Source organism: Solea solea, chromosome 1 (assembly GCF_958295425.1).
Source record: "Solea solea chromosome 1, fSolSol10.1, whole genome shotgun sequence".
Lineage (NCBI taxonomy): Eukaryota > Metazoa > Chordata > Actinopteri > Pleuronectiformes > Soleidae > Solea > Solea solea.
Genome location: NC_081134.1, coordinates 15,862,242 through 15,881,215, shown reverse-complemented (window position 1 = coordinate 15,881,215; position 18,974 = coordinate 15,862,242). Strand labels below are relative to the sequence as shown.

The 18,974-nt window shown below is 40.7% G+C and overlaps 1 protein-coding gene across 1 annotated transcript; it reads right to left on the bottom strand.

Annotated features, from left to right (window-relative positions):
- Positions 1–309: 309 nt before the first annotated feature.
- On the bottom strand, positions 310–6,198 carry gata6 (GATA binding protein 6). Its single transcript, XM_058643452.1, has 7 exons — positions 6,088–6,198; positions 4,568–5,473; positions 3,753–3,925; positions 2,902–3,027; positions 2,661–2,748; positions 2,472–2,569; positions 310–1,751 (listed from the first exon to the last, which is right to left on the bottom strand). Exons 2-7 carry the CDS (start codon positions 5,412–5,414, stop codon positions 1,593–1,595), a joined length of 1,491 nt encoding a protein of 496 aa, XP_058499435.1. The 5' UTR covers positions 5,415–5,473; positions 6,088–6,198; the 3' UTR covers positions 310–1,592.
- Positions 6,199–18,974: the final 12,776 nt, after the last annotated feature.

Below are 18,974 nucleotides of genomic sequence, written 5' to 3'. Positions count from 1 at the left end.
AAAAATAATTTCTTATAATGCTCCAGAAAAAAAAAAACAAATAAGAAAAACAAATGCTGATAAACATGGCATTTAAAGAAATAAATAAGTCCACCAGAATGAATGACAAGGAAAAAAAATGAAGATAAAATGAAAAACTCTGCTTGTGTTGAGTTTCACGTCAAAATCAACTGCTGTTTTTATTTTATTTTCCTGATTGGCTTTTTTTGAAGACTCCGCCCACACCATGGCTTCTGCATGCCGCCCATTTTGCTGCAGATGCAGCGTGTGTGTGCACGTGCAAATACTAATGACAATTAAATTGTAATATAAACTGTTTGCTGTCTTTATTTATTTTTGCTCATTGTCTGCTTCAACATTGTCGTTACACTCCCTTTAATCCTTAGTCAAAGTCATCAAAGTAACATGGGTTTGTTCAGAGGTGACCTCACTCTCCACATTGCTCTAATTCTGGTAAAAAAAAATAAAAATAAAAATAAAAGATGCAACAGTACATGCTTGCATTGTGAAGGTTACACGGTTTGCAATGAATCAGGTTGTGCAGCCGACAGTCTTCTTTTTTTTGTTTTTTTTGCAGTTTATGTCTTGTAACATAAAGGTCAGTGGACTCACAGCTAGTCTGGGTGTGCTTTGTTCAAACAAATCCATCCAACGGCTTCTCTGCTCTGAGGGAAGTACCTTCACGCTACAGCCGAAATGTTTCGACATCAGAAATTAGTCTGAAGGAGTTCATATTCACAATGAATCAAACAAACACACTACATGACACAGTCATTTATACCCTGTTTAAACCACACGAGTTTCAGTCAAATACAGTAAGAGCTTTCAGTGGAAAACATGTGCAGATTCAACACTACTGTACTACAACAACCACTTATAAAGGAGGGGGGGGGGGGGGGGGATAGAAAAGAAGGCATCAGAATGGCTTTACTTCTACTCTATATTGATATCTTTATTAACAATCATAACCATGTTTTCAACATTGGAAGATTTATAAATATTTTTCTCTTTCTTCTTTTGATTCATAAATGTTGTCTTGGCACTTGCGGCACGATTCCAGTTGTGGAAAGAAAAGTAAAATCTAAATGTACTTATTAGAAGTAGTACAGCGCTTTAGGAAGCGCCTGTATCCAAACAACAGCTTTCTCTTCAGAGAGGAAAATCCGTTATGTACACGATGGCCTCTGTGTCATGGCAGTGTGGGATAAATCGAGTGCACGGCAGGGTCCAGAAACTATCCACAGTGGGCCAAACGTTGATCATCTAGCCTGGCGTTTCCCTTTCTTTCTTTTTTTTTTTTTTACTTTTTTATTTTTCTTTTTAAAGGCAACAAGATCCCCACACCAATCTGGAGAAAAATGGCAGATACTCCAGTCTCGGTTCAAGTCTGCAGCATGACCTGAAGTGGTCTCACCCTTCTTCGCAACCCCCCCCCCCCCCAACCCCCACCCCACCCCACCGTCCAACGCTTCTTCTGCAAGGAAGGAAACAAACAATGTCCCTCGAAATACTTCCACAACACAGAGCATCCAGACAGAAGGGGCCGGGGATTGCTGTCCTCCCAAAAAAAAAAAAAAAAAAGATTTAGTTGTTCAAGCTAAGGCCATACACCAGGGTTCACCCCTCACTGAAGCTACATCTGATGGCTGAGTCAAGCCCACGCTGGTGTACAGGCTGTCCTGTGCCGGATACTTCATCACTGAGCCGGAGCCTGTTCCCTCCCCTGAGCTGGACAGCACGGACGAACTGACCTGCAACAACAGAGCAAAAAAAAAAAACAACAGGGTTATTATTGTGTGTGAAAAGCTGCCACTAGACTGATTCACTTTTTGGTTTTTCAGGATTCAAATACCCCTTGCATGACACAACTGGGGCGGAAAAATCTACAGATCCTGAGAAAAATGTGAAACTAATTTTACTGTAACATTACAGTCTGTAAAGCAACAGTCATCACCACAAAGCATCCGTCAATGCCTGTGAGTGTGAGTGTTTTATTGAAACAGGTGCTGCAGTGAAGGCCGCACTGAAAATGACACTTTGTGGAGGAGGCAACACTACAAAGCTTGACTTTTAAAATAACTAGAAGGGGTTTTATCACATTATTAATACTCTTTTCTGCTGTCTGTGCAACATCCTGTAACCCATTTACAATTAAAAAAAATATATTATTCCCTCTATTTTTATTTTATTATTGTTGCGGCTGATATAAAATGTGTACTTTTCTGTTCAAATGGAACAAACAACACAGGTTTTTCCACACATTTCTACCTGTATAACTGATCACACAGATTTTATTTAAATACATTTTCTTTCTTTCTTCTCACCCATGTGCCCTTTAATAGAAATGTCAAAATAGCTGTCTCTGTGATGCTTTGAATTCAAATAAAATGAAGCAAAAATTAAAGTTTATAATATTACTACTCACATTATAATACATAGAGAAATAATATATAACATATAGAACGTCTTACCCCTGACACTTGTGCAGAAGGAGAGCTTGTTTTTGAACAGTCTTCAGAATTGGATGAAGAGGTGGATGTAGGTGTCATAGAGATAGAGTTGTTATTTCCTGTAAAACATTGAGTTTGTTGTTTAATATCACAAGTGTAAAAGGCAACACCTTGATTTGTATTGTACAGTATGTGCTCTCACAAACTCACCAGAGGATCCCTTTGTTTTATTCAGTGTTTTCGGTTTTCTTTTTCTTGTCTGAATTCCCTCTTTCTTCATGGCGAGCGGTCGAGGTACCTGCGGATGGGGTCATTTATGGACACACATTATTTATTATTTTTTTTTGTTTGTTTTAAATTAACAGATTTTTGATGAATTAAGGATCAAAACGGAATAATTAAGGGATATATTAAGGAGGGAGGGGGCGTGTGAAATAAAATCTCTACTCACCCCGTGTAATTTTGTGTAGAGGCCACATGCGTTACACACCGGCTCTCCCTCCGCATTTCTGCGCCAAAGAGTGGTGGTGCTGGTTTGACAATTAGCGCAGGACAGACCGATTCTTCTGGACGTGGACTGGTGATAAATAACAAAACATGATATTAGACCTTTTTTGAGATTTAAAAAAAAATATATAATACTGAAACATAAGCAAGGGGAAATGAGCTGTGAAGGAAAAGCCACACTCCAATTGGATTACGACTCGGCCACTTACACACTATTTCCTAACAATAATACAGCATCTATTATGACCTCCATTTAACTGTCTTTTTACGCACAGGATGTTCATTTCAAGGAGTGTTCATATAAACGCTACGTTTGATTTCCTGCTTTAAACAAAGAAATCTGTGCGTAATGCTGCGTAATGGCACCATGCAGGAAAGGATTTGGCCCCTGTGTCGCCTATTCAGATTAAATTACTCAACACAAGCACCGGACCAGAGTGGGTGACTGATTAAGTGCATGATTAATTACCTTCACGCTTTCTATGTGTGAGTTCAGTTAAATTAAATCAGCACCTTTTTCGTGTGTTTGAAACTACATTTAACACGTTTACAGAGACATTTCCATGCTGAGCAACGATTGTTTAAAGTATGTGTTGTGAGGTTTATTATAGCTGTAGATTTCTGCATATGAATTAAGAACAAACATGGGTAACATATATTGTATTTAACTAAATACACGTGTCACCTTAGGCTGGACATTAGAAGATGAACCACTGGTAATTTACCGATGACTTTCGTCCATTGTTTGAATGGTTTAGGTAAAAAAGTGAACGGTGAAGTGTTCTCTCTGCTTACCGTCCGTTTCTGTGGTTTAATTAATGGCCTGCTCAGTCCATTCATTTTGCTGTACAGGCCACAGGCGTTGCAGAGAAAGTGGCCCGTGCCGTCGCGCCTCCACAGCGGCGTGGAGATGGAGCCGCAGTTGACGCACTCCCTGCTCTCCCCCAAATCGTCCAGAATATCTGAAACTGAAGAGAGAGAAAAAAATGAGTGCGTGAAAAATAAATAAAAAAAGTCTGCAATTTGCCTTATGTCAGGTGAAGGAAATCAAATCAGATCCACAGGTTTCACACGGGCCTACACATCATCATCATCATCATTATCATCATCATTATCATCATCTTTATCATCATCATCATCATCATCATTATTATTATTATTATTATTATTATCATTATTATTATTATTATTATTATTATTATTATTATTATTATTAATAATAATAAAAGCGCGTGAAGGCTGGTAAACCAAACATATACGCTCATGTTAAAAAATGACTTCATGAATATTTTCTTTTTATATAATTGTATCATTTTAGACCAAATTCTTGGTCTGCGCACTGAAATAGACCGGGTTTTTTTCCATAAATATTTTTTCACTCAGATCAAACTAGATAATTTTTAACAAATGAATAATATTTTTGTGGAAGGATTCTTTGTCAAACATCGTTTGGATCGAACCTTTTTTTATTTTAATTTTGAGCTTTGGCTCTCACGCGGACATGGAGTTATGTTACAAAAACATGGTTTTCATCCCAGACAGTGAGAATGAAATCAGTTCCATCACTTTTCACATTCACAATATTTTTTTTTCTTTTGAGGGGGTCTTACCTCCGTTTGGTCCTCGGATCAAGGGCCCACTCCTGCTCTGCAGAGTGTGCAGCATGGTGTTCTCGAAGGGTCCTCCGGGCCAAGGCGAGGGCAGCTGGGAGAGCTGTGGTGCAACATATGGAGAGTATGGACTCGCGTAGGTGCCGCTGAGGGGCCGAGAGAGGCCGTACTGGTCTCGGTTGCTCATGTTTATGTTGCTGTATCCGCTGTCTCTCGGCGTTCCGTTATTCATGGGCGGACTTGGGGGATAGTGGAACCGGCTGGAGGTGTGCGGGCTCCCGGTGTTGTACGAGGGGCTCTCCGGCGCGGACTGTGACCAGACCGAGTGGCTGGAGACGGCGTGGCTGGGCTGCGCAGAGCCGCTGGCCTGCAGGTAAGACAGGCTTGGGATCATGGGGCCCACTCGGGAACTGGGCACGTACACGGGAGAGTTGGGGTTGGAGTGCATATAACCACCAGAGGAGGAATCATATCCAGTCTGGCTTTGGGCTGCGGCGATGGCCAGTGTTTGGTACATGTCGGCTGAGTCCACCAACAAGCTCGCCTTGTGCGCACCGCTGGAGAGGACGAGTTTACTGCCCTGATCCAAGTCCGTAAACAGCGGGACGTCCTCGGCAGTGGTCAGGGTGTTGTTGTGGTGTCCGAAGTGAACGTAGGAGTGTATTGATCTGCCGTCGGAGCGGCGGTGGCCCAGTGCGTCAAGCTCACTCGGAGGTGTCCTCAACCCCTCCGAGGTCGGAACGTCCCTCCTGCTGTCACCGGACAGGTAGCTCTGCTCAGCCGGTGAGCCTGGGCTGCTGGATGCTTCTCGCTTGACCATGGACCAGCTGTTTTCGCCCAGGTCCATCCAGGAGCAATTTCCATACACCTTAGGAGTTAATAAAAGTGGTCAGGGAGTAGTCCACCCTGTAGAATGTAAGAAAATGAAGGAGGACAGTTAGTGAAGTCTGGACAACAACTGAATCCTGAAAGCTTTCCAAATACGTCTGGACAGAGACGCGCAGATGTTGTGGAAAAACGCAAATCCAGCTCTGATGTAGAGTTTGTTTTCATCTTCACTTGAGCACAAAAACGCATAAAACGAGAGTCTGGTGGATCATTTCACTAACGTTCACTCGCTCTATATCATCCAATATAAAACACCCAGTCCACAGTGACTGCCATACTTCTATCGTGAGCGCTTAAAAGGCACATGGAGCCAGCCGTCCGTGTCAAATCCCTGTCCTCCCACACACGCGCGCGCGCACACACACACACGCACACATATATCAGATAGGAAACAAAACGCAATATGTCTTCACAGCAAAAAAGAGATAACCATTTGATAAGACCCGAAACAGATAAGGACCGAGAGGTTGACTGGAGTGATAAAAAAAAAAAAAAACACACGATACCCTGAATTGATGAGTGAGTTCCTGTTGGTGCGCTCGACACTACATTCAAAAAACCACGAAAGACTAAGGAAAATCTCTAAAAGGTGAATAAAGAGGTTAAATACGAGTCGCTTCTTCGCCACATACCTGCTAGTTTTGTGCCATAGGTCGCGCTCAAAAGTTGTCAATGCGAGCCGCTGCTTCTCCTGGAAGTATCTGGGAAACGCTGGTGCGCTCTGACTCCGTTTATGAGAGGAGGCGCTTGCGGTGAGAGCGACTGCAGGAGGCGGACCAATCATGTGCAGCGTCAACTGCTGCAAACACGGTGGGGGTGCGAGCCTATGAACTCCTCCAATCAATCACACTGAGAGAGAGAGAGAGAGAGAGAGAAATAAAGAAAGAAAGAAAGAAGAAAGAGAGAGAAGAGACTTGATCAAGTCTGTAACTCATGAGAACATGCAAATGTAATCAAGTCTGTGACACTTTCACAGAGGGATGGATGTCCATCTCCTCGCCAGCTGATCTGCTGTTTCATTTATTAAAAACAAAACCCTGATCAGTTTCTCATGACAATCTGTAAGTCTTAGTGCACGCGCTGAATACAATCCAACATTTAACATTGTTTTTAACCTTTAAACATTTAGTTTAAAAGTGTTGTTTACATTGTAAATATGTGGCTTATTTCTGTGCTTCCACTACTGAGACTTTTAAAAAGAGGTTTTTTTAGTTGTTTGTTGTTTTTTGTGTGTTTCTTTAAAAAAACGGATTAGTTAAATCCCAATTGTATCTAAAAATGTCACATTAACAGGTGAGAAAACATCTTTGAATGTGACTTTTTTTGTAGGATTTGCTCATTTTTGTGTGTTTCATAATCTGTATTTTTTTTATATATATATTTTGTATTTTAGACTTGATTAAATGGCTTGATTAGCCTTAACATGCACGTTGGGGGGAAACGTAGTTATTGTTGTTATTGTTATTAATATTACTATTGGTAGTAGTATAATAAATTGAACCAAAATGCTGTGCTATAAAACGTGTGTGAGGCGAGGAAATATCATCTATTGTGAACAACTGTGTTACAGTCAGACACAGAGAGAGTCCAGTTGTAATATCGGACGTTATCATTTATTTATTCCCACTGCTGCGTTGCTGTTTATTTAAGGTTAAACCTCGGATTGCTTCTTCCACCATTCCTCGATAATCACACTTAATCTAGTTTAATAAAATGTAATCTGTAAACGAGTCAAGATTATTTCTTTGTCTCACGTAGACTATCATTAGGCCACTATGTTGTACTTCTGCATGGACGAGGGTTAATTAAAAAAATGTATCAACTAATACATGTACGCCTTTAATTGATAATGCAAAATAGAAAAATAATAATAAATAATAATAATATCAAATTAGGGATTTGTTGTTATCAAGGTCCTGATGCAAATTCATTTTGTTTATTCTCTGTACTCTGGGCAGCGATCGATTAATCTGCTGCAAATTAGTTTATTTAAGTCAGACGCTTTTCATGGGGGATTGAACGTGTGTGTGCTTTGAAGCGCGGGTGATTCGTTCAGGCCCCAATATACATGAGAGCAGAGTGCAGTGATCAAAAGTAGCGCGAGGTGTCAATTGAATCATCCCCTCATTTGCAGCTCGTCGTCTTCTTCTACTTCTTCTCCACGGTGCGCGCTCACAGAGCTGCACTAACACTAACAGTTCCCGGTTCATCACACTCGCAACCATTAAGCAGGTATTTGTGTCTGTTTACATTCAGTCTGGATGGGAGGGAGCTCAGACTCTGCAGACTCAAGTGCACACGACGCCACATTCGCCACTAATATTAGACCTGGTCTATACTTATACTGCTGCTGCTGCTGCTGCTGCTGCTTCAACTGCTGCTGCTCAGAAAGGCCTCATACTGCCATCTTATGTCACTATAAACGGAACAATAAACTTTAAATGTGCAGTTTTATTTCTGCATCCCTATGCTGCCAATGCCCTCTGTCATGTTGCTGTTCATGCAGGGCTGGCCCTACAGATTCTGTTTCCCATGGCAATTTATTGGTGTCACCCCCATTTCACCACCACCGCTGCCCAAACACAGATGTATATTTGTATTTCTGCCCAAACTCGATCTACTTTTCAAATTTTAAAATCTCTTTTTTAAATTTAAAAGTTTAAAACCTATCTCTCTCACACACACGATAGCATGTTTTAAAGTATGTCAGTCAAGAATGAAACACTTTATAATTTACTCTTTATCCCTGAACACCCCAAGGCCTTTGAATATTTAACAAATAAAATATAAAACAAAGAAAGAAAGGTAATTGTCCCTTTTTCTATGTACATAGCACCCAGAAAGTGGCACACAGGATGACCACATATATGTATATATATGTCTACATGTATATGCATACATATATATGTAACCTGTACTTTTAGCCTGGCCTTGGAAATACTGCACCAAACTTTCCACCAATAATCACAATATTAATTCTATATTACTCGTAGTTTCTAAAGACAATGGACTAAATGCAGTGGACTAAACTCACTATCACCTCTGAGTGTGTGCAAATAAGACACATTGAAATTCTTCTACCCTCTGAAGCTGCAAAGCTGGACTCTATGATTCAATACTAAACTCTGACTATAAAACTGCCTCTGCTATTATTTATGACAACAATCATCATTATTTTTCTTTTATTTTTTTACAGTGAACACAGTCACTCTGCATGTCCACAATGACCACGAATTTACCACAACTAATGGTACAGCTATATTATTATTATTAATATTTTTAATATCAGCTAATTTGTGTGTGTTATTCATTCGTAATGATCTATTTGGGCCTTTGTTGTTTGTTTGTTTTTTTAATGTTACTGTTGCATTTTAAAGGTTGTTTGATTGAATTACTGCATCTCGTTTTGGAAAGATTACAGCAGACTATTCCCGCTGGACAACACCACTGCCTCTGTTTTTTTTAAATAATCCCCGCTGCTCTGAATGTTTCACTTTATGGTGTGATGAGTGTGTGAGTAATGGACTCACATGTAAATCCATGTGCAAATGTTCATTTAAAAACTCTGCTCATGTGGTGGGGGGGACCCACTTTTACGCACTGACCCGCGTTTTTACGCACGGGCAGCGCTCTGGTGTCTTCTTGCCTGGCAAGTTTTTGAGCATTTTTTTTTTCTCCTTCTCCTCTTAATCAGAGGGAGTAACCACACCAGGCGCTACTGTTTCACATCCCACCATCTCTATCGTCTCACGGAGCAGTTGTCAGGGAGGTAAAAAGCCACCCACCCTCCCCCTTCCCTCCCCAGCACCACCTCCACCCCCGCAGTACTTCTTCTTACTCACTGGCCCGGTTGATGAATGAGGTGTTTTCTCAGTGATGTCAAAGTGTGCAGCTCGGACACACGACGCCTGCGAGGAGAAGTGGCAGGACGCCGCCCTGTCTCCCCATTTATCCAGGCACGGTCAAACTCTGTGGGCCGGCCGATAATCTAATTATCTTTATCGCAGAATTTACTGGAAAGGGCCCTTTAAAATCTTTTAATTGTAACCTAATGGAGTCCAATAATACGAATAATACAATAAATATTTACATGAACTGGTATTCACAATGTCTGGCTGAAATAATGAGAACATCATAGCAATAAATAATAAATATAAGCTATAGTGCTGCCACTACTACTACTACTACTACCAATAATAATAATAATAATAATAATAATAATAATAATAAAACCAATTCCACTCGTATTCGTATTAATATGCGATTGTAAGCTTGAGTTGTTATTGATTTCGTTTTTTATCTGAATTGTGTGTGTGTTTCTTTCAGGAGGTTGTACAGGATAATGGCTGACCCTCTTCAGGTGTCACTGCCGTATGTACCGACTTGATAATCATTATCTCCAACACTCCAGCGCCTGCTGTAGCTGCTCGTGATGAGCCAATACTGCAGCAATATGCGTGATGTTATATGGAGATAACCAGGAGTACAGGAGTAAGAGGAGTTGATAGGAGTTGATAGGAGGATGATGTCACATTAATGCGTTCATTCTCAGTGTGTAATTATTCACATTATTGGTTGTGTTTATGTAAAAAGAAAAAATTAAACTAATGTTGCTGGTTATAAACATTAAGAGGAGTCATCCCATAGTGTGTCTCCACTATAATACATGAGAACTGACATTTAAAATAAAACATTAAAAAAAGAAAAGACAGGGGATTATCTTAGTTACTATTTTGTTCAAGAAGAATTCTTTGAATTCATTTTTAATAATAATGCAAGATAGAAATTGTTTGTTTTTCCAAAAATGTCCTAATTTCTTTTATAATGGGCTATTAATTGTGCTTAAATATTCTCTCTTATTTTTTGAAATAGTTGCCCTACAATACAATATACTATAATTCCTTTATTTATTATGACAAACATCCACAAATAAAGTGATTTTCAATACATTTTACATGCACTTGTAATTATCTAATAATTACATGGACTTATATGAATTAAGATATATTCATTTGATACAATTTAAATAACAATGCAGACATTTATTTATTTTGGAATGTTTCACCCCAGTTTGTTTATTTGGATTATATAGTTCAGGATTTATATTTAAGCGTCTGCGTCTGTTTACAGAAAACACCACAGTCTAATATGGGACATTCATTAATTAATCAATTAACTAATTCACTATTAAATCAGGTTTGTGGTTTATTTCGAGAGATTTGTGCCTTCTGTAGGTTCTGCATTATTATGTAAGAAGAAAATGGAAATTGTGGATTATGAAACTCTTGGGGGAATCTTCTTCCCAGATAACGTTGAGTTAAATATTAATAGATGTAACAATTGTAAATATTTGATTAATTCTCCCCCAAATTATTACAGCAATGCAGCATGACCTCACAGAAAATGACATTGTATTCATTGTCACTGCAAATACTGAATTTTGTTCATTGAGCTCAAACAAACAACTAATTTCCCTTTCTTCCTTCCTTTCTTTCTTTCTTTCTGTTAAATGAGTGAATCAGTCAGATCATTTCAGAGAAAGAGATCCGACATCCTGCTGCTGCAGGAGGCCACAAAACACTGACCTGTTTGTCTTTATTTTATGGAAGAAACAGTAAAGTTTTACACTCGTGCAGCTCTGTTTCGCCCATGGTCTTCCACTGAATGCCATGCAGCTCCTCCTGAGCTGCAGGAGCAAAGGCTGCTGGGAGGCCGTGAGCCTCAGACTCTCCTGTTTGAAGTGGTAGATGATTAAACGGGTCATGACAGGTGTAAATGCAACCTTTGTCATTTTGGACATGCAGCGTCCTTGCTTCCTCAGCTCACCCTCGATACGGAACGCCCTGCTCACCTGCACTGCTTACACTGACTGTGTGTCTGTGTGTGTGTGTGTATGACAGTGTCAGAGGCAGATTCTGTGGAGGCGCCTGCATGGAGGCCCTTACAATCCTGCACCACCACACTCCCTGTCAGCCTCGTGTGATGAATGAATGACAAATACATTCCTCCTCATCCGAGGAGGTGAACGCTGCACGGCCGGCGTCTGTGCCTTGAGAAAGATGGAGGCACATTTATCTCTTATTATTTTGTGTCTCCTGCCGCTCACTTTTATCACTTTAGCGCCATGATGTCATATCAGCCTGACACAGGATACAGGGTTTATTTGACCCATTCCCTTAACATTGGCTCCAATCGTGATTCAGCTATAGCATTATGTTATTATTGCACTGCAGTTTTTAATCACTCCCTCGGCCGCGTCTGTCCCTTTGAGGAGATAGTAGGGGAGAACTCCAGTAAAACAAAGATTAATAATAAAATAAACAAGCAAAGAAAAGTTTTGCCGTGAGCGAAAAAACAGTTCTTCACTGTAGAGATGCATAGTTATGACATCTTTGATATAGCAATCATCACAGACGACAGATTAGGTTATCAGAGGAAAAACCTTGCTGTGTGTGATTATCCTCAAATTTCTCACACATCAAGTGTATCTTACTGATGTGCGACAAGTAAACGTAAGATGCAATTATTAAACACATTTTGTTTTAAGAAACCTAAATCATAATTCTGAGATTAAAGTCAGAACTGAGATTAAAAAGTCAGAACTCTGAAATTAGGCGTAATTATTTCTTTCTTTCTTTCTGTCTGTTAAATGAGTGAATCTGTCAGATCCTGCTGCTGCTGCTGGCCGCAAAACATCGACCTGTTTGTCTTTATTTTAAAGTCAGAACTCTGAGATTAGTCATTATTCTGAGATTGAAGTCGTAATTAAAATTAAAGTCAGAACTCTGAGATAAAAGTTATAATGCCAAGAAAAAAGTCATAATTCTGAAATTAAAGTCATAATTCTGCCGGATTTCTGACTTTTCAGGAATCTCAGAATTCAGACTTTTTTCTCATAATTCATGCCGGGGTTTTATTTTCTTTCTTTCAATTTTTATTTTATTTTTTACACGTGGCCCTAATAATCTTCCGTATTATTAGGAAAAGGGAAATTGGCCATCAGATGTTCTGATTTTTAAAGATCATGATCATCATCATCACAATCCCCACACAGGAAAATCCCTTTCAGTCGACCTCTAATGATAATGATAATGATAATGATAATACTCTTAGCTCAGCCTCGGTATCTTTCAGTTCATTTTCCGTCAGGTGCTGACACAAAGCAGGGATCTGCCAGTATTTTTGGGGACGCAGAGAAGCAGCAGATAAGTCCGGCCACTTTTGGTTTCCACGACAAAGGGACCCAGCCTGGAAAGAGCCAGCAGTCAGATAAGGTCACATCCATCACCTATAAAACATAAGTGTTTAAAAGCTATTAAAACAAGATAAGGCAGAGGTTTCAAGCCACTTAGCCACTTATTCCATTTAGATTGTTAATGCAGTGCTATTGTAATATGTTGAATTGAAATTGTGTCAAACACTGGCTCAGTCATTACTTAAATCTGAGGGATTTAAATGAATAGCTGGACATTCGGAGCAACACACGCCCACTATTGTGTCAAGAGTTAGATGAGAGGAAGTGTCTGTGCACTTGATATGAAGCGACCGGCAGCCAGTGGGCTCTGAGGCAGCCATTTTGACATGTTTTTAGCAGGAATGATCACATGAACCGTGGCTCTGTTCAGCATACATCCTGAAACCGAGGGAGCTAAATGGAACACAGACAGACAGATTTTTTATTTGCTTATTTACACATGACATTTTCTGACTGTGTGCTGTCAAAATGGCCTGCTTCAGTTAAGAATCAAAGTCAACTTTCTTAATTAATTTCACTTATTTTATTTACTTATTTATATGATTTCCCCCCTTGCATACCACTCTATCCAATAGTATTGGGATAATCTGTAATTGAGGTTGGGCCTTTGTTGTTTGTTTGTTTTTTAATGTTACTGTTGCATTTTAAAGGTTGTTTGATTGAATTATTGCATCTAGATTTGCCTCATCTACAGTCTTTTAACTAAGCTACTGAGCATGCAAGACTAAGTACTATTTGATTTGATTTTGACACAAAAAACATTGACATATTCTCAACCTTTTTATACCAATATTGAGCTCTCAAAGTAACACTATCATCACCAATGTTAAAATACAGTGTTCTAAACAGGGCGAGCAAATTCAGCTACAGACTTTTCACAGGCGGCAGATTTATTCCCAATAAAATAAAATCTACTCTCTCATCATCCTCCTCTTCTTCACATACACTTCACACACTGGTATAGTGACATTAGATTAAGATGGGGCGAGAGATAAAGTGACTCTAGTAGTATTATTATTTCATTTATTATACATTTCTTCCATTTTCTATGCCCAAAATTCATCAGCTCCACTGCGCTCACATACCCTGGTAATACAGTAGAACAGTATGTCTGATTTTCACCACCAGAGGAAGCTTGCAAGAACCATGGATATGGGGAGACATAATTATGCCGAAAATGCTTGAACGTTAAGATTCATCGAGTCGCCGCTCCGTCCGTCTGTGTCCGTCTCTGGAAAAGCGTGCCTCATCTCTTGTTGCAGAAATCAGAGTCTGTACATGTTATTGTTTCCACGTCAGTGTCTCCATCCTGTGGAGCCAGTCCCTCGCTAAGTGTTTTGTCTCAGGAGAGAAGGTCAGGTCTATAGTACACTTTGTGACTTTCCCTGAATCAGCTGTTACCAGCCCCAGCCTGAGGGAAAACAGCCTTAGGCTAAACTGACGTCACTGATAGCAAAAGAGAGACAAGCTTGGAGGTGAGTCGGTGGTGGTGAGGGTGGTGGTGAGGGTGGTGGGGGTTACATTTCTTGGACATGTTGGCCTGATGGAGTACAGTATAGACACAGCAGCTGTTCAACCTCACAAGGCGTCTCATGCGTGCAGTCGTGGTAACAAGACGGTAACAACAACGTTTCAAAATAACGGTCTCTTTAAACAGCAAGTGCCAAAGTTTGGCCTCGACCTTCTGTGAACACAGTTACACTTTCTTTCTTGAGGGAAAATGAATTCAAATGTGTCTATAGCTTTCCAGTGAGAAGAACAAATAAGCCCTCTGAGATCTGATAAGATTTCAGCTCCACTCCACAAGAGGTCTGGAGCTCCACTCGACATGGCCTGACTTTGCATTGTCCTTCCATGACCGTACAGAACGGCCACACTCGCACGGCTCCCCTTCTGCACACATTAAACACACTCGCAGTCTGACTTGGAGGTTTCTGTCACTCCCATTCACTTTAGTCAGTTGCCAGACAATGAAAACATTGAGAGGCAGTTTCTATGGCGTGACCAGGGCTTTTGTTTGCCTGAAAAACATATGCATTCTACATGCTCCAATTATGGTTTTATCAGATCGCTGTCAAACACACCAATCGTGCACTTTCCTTTGTGCCCTCTCCAGCAGTGTGTACTGTACCACGCGGAGCAGTGGCTCACCGTGTTTGCGTGTTTGCCCATGGTGGGAGAATCATTTCCCAGACGGGTTTGTGTCCCTGTTGGCAGAAAATCATGCAGGTAGGTTGGGAAAACAATGTGTCACAATCCCTCCTTTTTCACAGTAACAGATTGAGCTTGAATGCAGGACTTCCTTGTGTGAATATTACCGCAATATTAACCAGCAACGAGCAGTGTTGGCCTTCTGCTGGCAGAAGTTGGAGTTTCTGCTCCAACTGCCACCAATGGGTCTCCTATCTAGACAAAAAAAAAAAGAAGGGGGGGGGGGTCATATCAGGGCGATCTGCAGCGCGCATCGTCAAATCCCTCATTGTGACTTGCACTGTACTTTTCCAACAAAAGAAGGAGCGAAAGGAAAGACGGAGCTGACTTACCACTGGCTCAGTTCTCGACTGGCACGACTTCCGCTCTGTGTCACAGTCACGTCCACATTGCCAGTTATTGCACAAGAATGCTGTTATCTGTTGTGTTACCGTTTTTAAATATAGAAAGACGTCACGTCACACCTATGCATGCATATATATATATAGTGCGTTAGACATTTTATTTAACTTATTTAAAAGTACATTTCGGAACTTCCTAACGAGCTTGACCACAGTCGTCATCCCCACAGACACAAAGTGTGTGTGTGTGTGGTTTGTTGTGATAGAAGCCAGTCAGCAGCTATAGGTGCTTAGGCTCCACTAAGTCCAGTGTTTACAGATCTGCTAGAATGTAACCTTGTAGCCTTTAGATGTTGCATCCAGGCAGCCAGACATCACTGAGGTTTGAGGTCTGGACGGGGAGCTATTATGCTTTCATCATGACAAAACATCAACATGATAAAACACTGGCGTGAAGGCGAGGATGGCAGCCGCTATCTGAAGAGATGACTCCATGACTTTATTAAAACATAATAATACAGAGCAGAAGATGGCCGTAACCAGTTGATGCCCTTTTTGTCTGTCTTCTGCCTCGTATTGCTGCTGGGAGAGGACTGTAATTTAATATGTGGGGAAAATCGATAATGGATAGCTGCATAATACATTAATAGGAGTCCCTTCTTCCAGAATAACTGTTCCAAAGCAGTATGACATTTTCTCTTTTCAGTGAATTTTAATCACTTTTTTTTTTATTGACCAAAAAACAAAACAAAAAAATCAAAGAAATGGTCAAGTATGAAAAACTATTAGTAATCAGTCAAGTAGAGAAAAATATTTATTATTTTTAATATGATTTTCTTTCGGGTTGTTGACTTTTCATAGGAACAGTGAGAAAATCTGCTTTGTTGCTGTTAGAGAGTTAGCTGTGTTAAACCAAAATATTCCATTGTATAATATTATAATATAAATAATTATAATTTATATAATAATATAATATAACATATGTTGCATAAAATGTGCACGGATGTGTCAAATTTGATCACTATCTGTTATTTCTCATACAGGTGTCTGTAATTAACACATGTATGATTATAAAATGATTCTAAAGTGACTAAATGGAATACTTTGCTGTTTTACTGATTTATTGCCCCACGTCTGAATAGTCAGTGTGAAGGCATTAGCACACAAGCTTCTCTTATCTTCCTTACACTACACTTCACTACTTACAGCTACTCTTCGACTAGTTGCTGCCTAACCCTAACCTTAACCTAACCAAAAATCTGAATCTGCTCCTGCAGAGAGTTTGAATTTAAACATTTTCCTGTTTCAAAACTTGACGCTAAGCTAAGCTAAGCGGGTTTGAACTCTAAACTCAATGCCAGGATGTCAAAGAAGGAAGTCGATTAAAATTACTGATAGCAAACCGTATTTTAAATCAAAAACCTTAAAGAGAAACTGTGAATAAACTTTAAAGATACGTGTTGTACTAAAGATGAGAGCAAATCAACGGCTGCACAATAACGGGAGTAGAAGAATCAGGTCTGTATTCCCCTGTGCCATGTTGAACATATGACGGCGTCACACAGCTCATGCAGAGTCGTTATCACGGAGCGTTAACGACACCTTAACATTTCCTCATCTCAGCGAAGCACGCGTCGCTGTACATGTGCTCTGAGTCATCCATCAGTGTCCTCTACACGTCGGACTTTTGCCCCAGATTAAAGTGCATGTAGCGCTGCATGTCAAACACGGTTCCCGGCTCTCAACGTCGGGCAAAACATCTTTACATCTATGGTGCTTTATGGCAGGAAGAGGAAAGGTCATTGTGAAGGTCGTTGACGAGATCCAGTGCAGAGAGAAACAAGTAAACTGTGTGACCGAGTCTGCGTAGGAGGGAAGGAAGCGAGAGAAGAGGAGAGTATTACGACTGGAGGGGAGGCAACTCTCCAACACCACGCATACTGAAGGCCGGTGTGTGAAAGCCACACTGTAGGAGCGTGCACAGACTAACACACACCTTGGCGGGTTCCCTGCCTGTGACTCAGGTCAGTGGGAGTCTCAAGAGCGAGAGGCGGTAATCAGTAACAATATTATATGGCTGTGTTAATAGTTAACATGGCCCCTAGACGCTGTGCCCCTGGCCCAAGCACCTGCAGCCCCTTTTACAGGCATCATCCACAAAAAGAACAAATAGTCTCAGTGCTTGTTGGGCACATCGGCTTTACGTGCACCATCACATCTGACATGTCAACAGGTGTTTGGCGAAAAATAAAGCAAGATCTTTGGTTAACAAGGCTAATAACTCGAGGTTCAAACTTTGCCATTCGCCCTTTAAAGTCTCTGTACAACTTTATTGCCACACGCTTCTCTTCTCTTCTCTTCTCTTCTCTTCTCTTCTCTTCTCTTCTCTTCTCTTCTCTTCTCTTCTCTTCTCTTCTCTTCTCTTCGCTGTACTCCCACAGACGTCCATCTGGCTTCACACACACACAAAATGTGTTACCTTAACCTAACTCTAACATAAACCTAATTCTAACCCAAAAACCAAGTCTTAACCCTGAAAAAGTCTTTTAAAGTTGTGGGAACCTGACTAAATGTCCCAACAAGGTCAAAATGTCCTTTCAAAGAAAGGGTTGTGCATTTTTCTTGGTCCTCACAAAGATATAAATACATGTACAAACACACACACACACCGGTTTGTGCAGCTATTCTTGTTAGGACACTTCATTGACCTCCACTTATTTGTACAACCCAACTAAAACCTTAACCCGACCCTACACGCTTACTCTAGACCTAACTTAATCTTAACTAAAGCTAGTTAATAACTAACCTTACTACAATTCACATATCACCTCCATCATTAACCCTGAGCCCCAGAGATGAGGTTCTGTCTCATGAAGACCAGGTTTTGGTCTCCAGGAGGACTACAGGTCCTGACAAAGGTCAGTGTTTATAACATAACAAAAGTACAGAGAGAGAGAGAAATTGTGTTTAGCTCCTGTTTCTTTTACTATCTTTCTCCACACACTGACACACACATACAAACAGGCAAAGGCAGACCCATATCTGTACAGAAAAAAAAAACAGCACACACACACACACACACACACACACACACACACACACACACACACGCCTCCCTAGCTTCTCCTGACAGATACCGGCGAGCTCAGGTCAGGGTAACCTTGCAGTGACCCACCGGCTCCATCTCCTGTAGTGACCTCTCTCACCACCTGCTAAGCCTCTGTGTCTGGCCTGTTGGCTCGTCGACCACAAACACTGGTTCACGGCGGCTCAACAGCACCTACAACCCAAGTCTCTACCGACTTCTATTGGTTTTGTGGTTTGTTTTTTTTCCCCTTCCATATTCCACGTCCAAGCCGCATTGATCAAGTCTCAAAGTCCAAGAGCTTGATGCAAATGTAGTGACATCAACAGAGCACTAAGGCAATGCTCCTCTATCCGGGCAGATGGAGGTGTGTGCACAGTGCAAACAGACCCTTGTACTGACAAGAATAAGCTGGAGCACTCGGCAGTGTAAAAAAAAAAAAAAGAAATCATGGGCTGTCTGTTTCTCTCACAAAATTGTTTTTTGATAAGGTTGTATCGGGAGATAAGTGTTGTCACTATCCTATCTGAAAACTGGAAGCCAGTTTGATAAATTTCTCCCCCGCCGTAATCTAATAAGAGTCCCGGACGCTCGCTGTGATTGAGGGAATAATCGTCTGAAGACTTG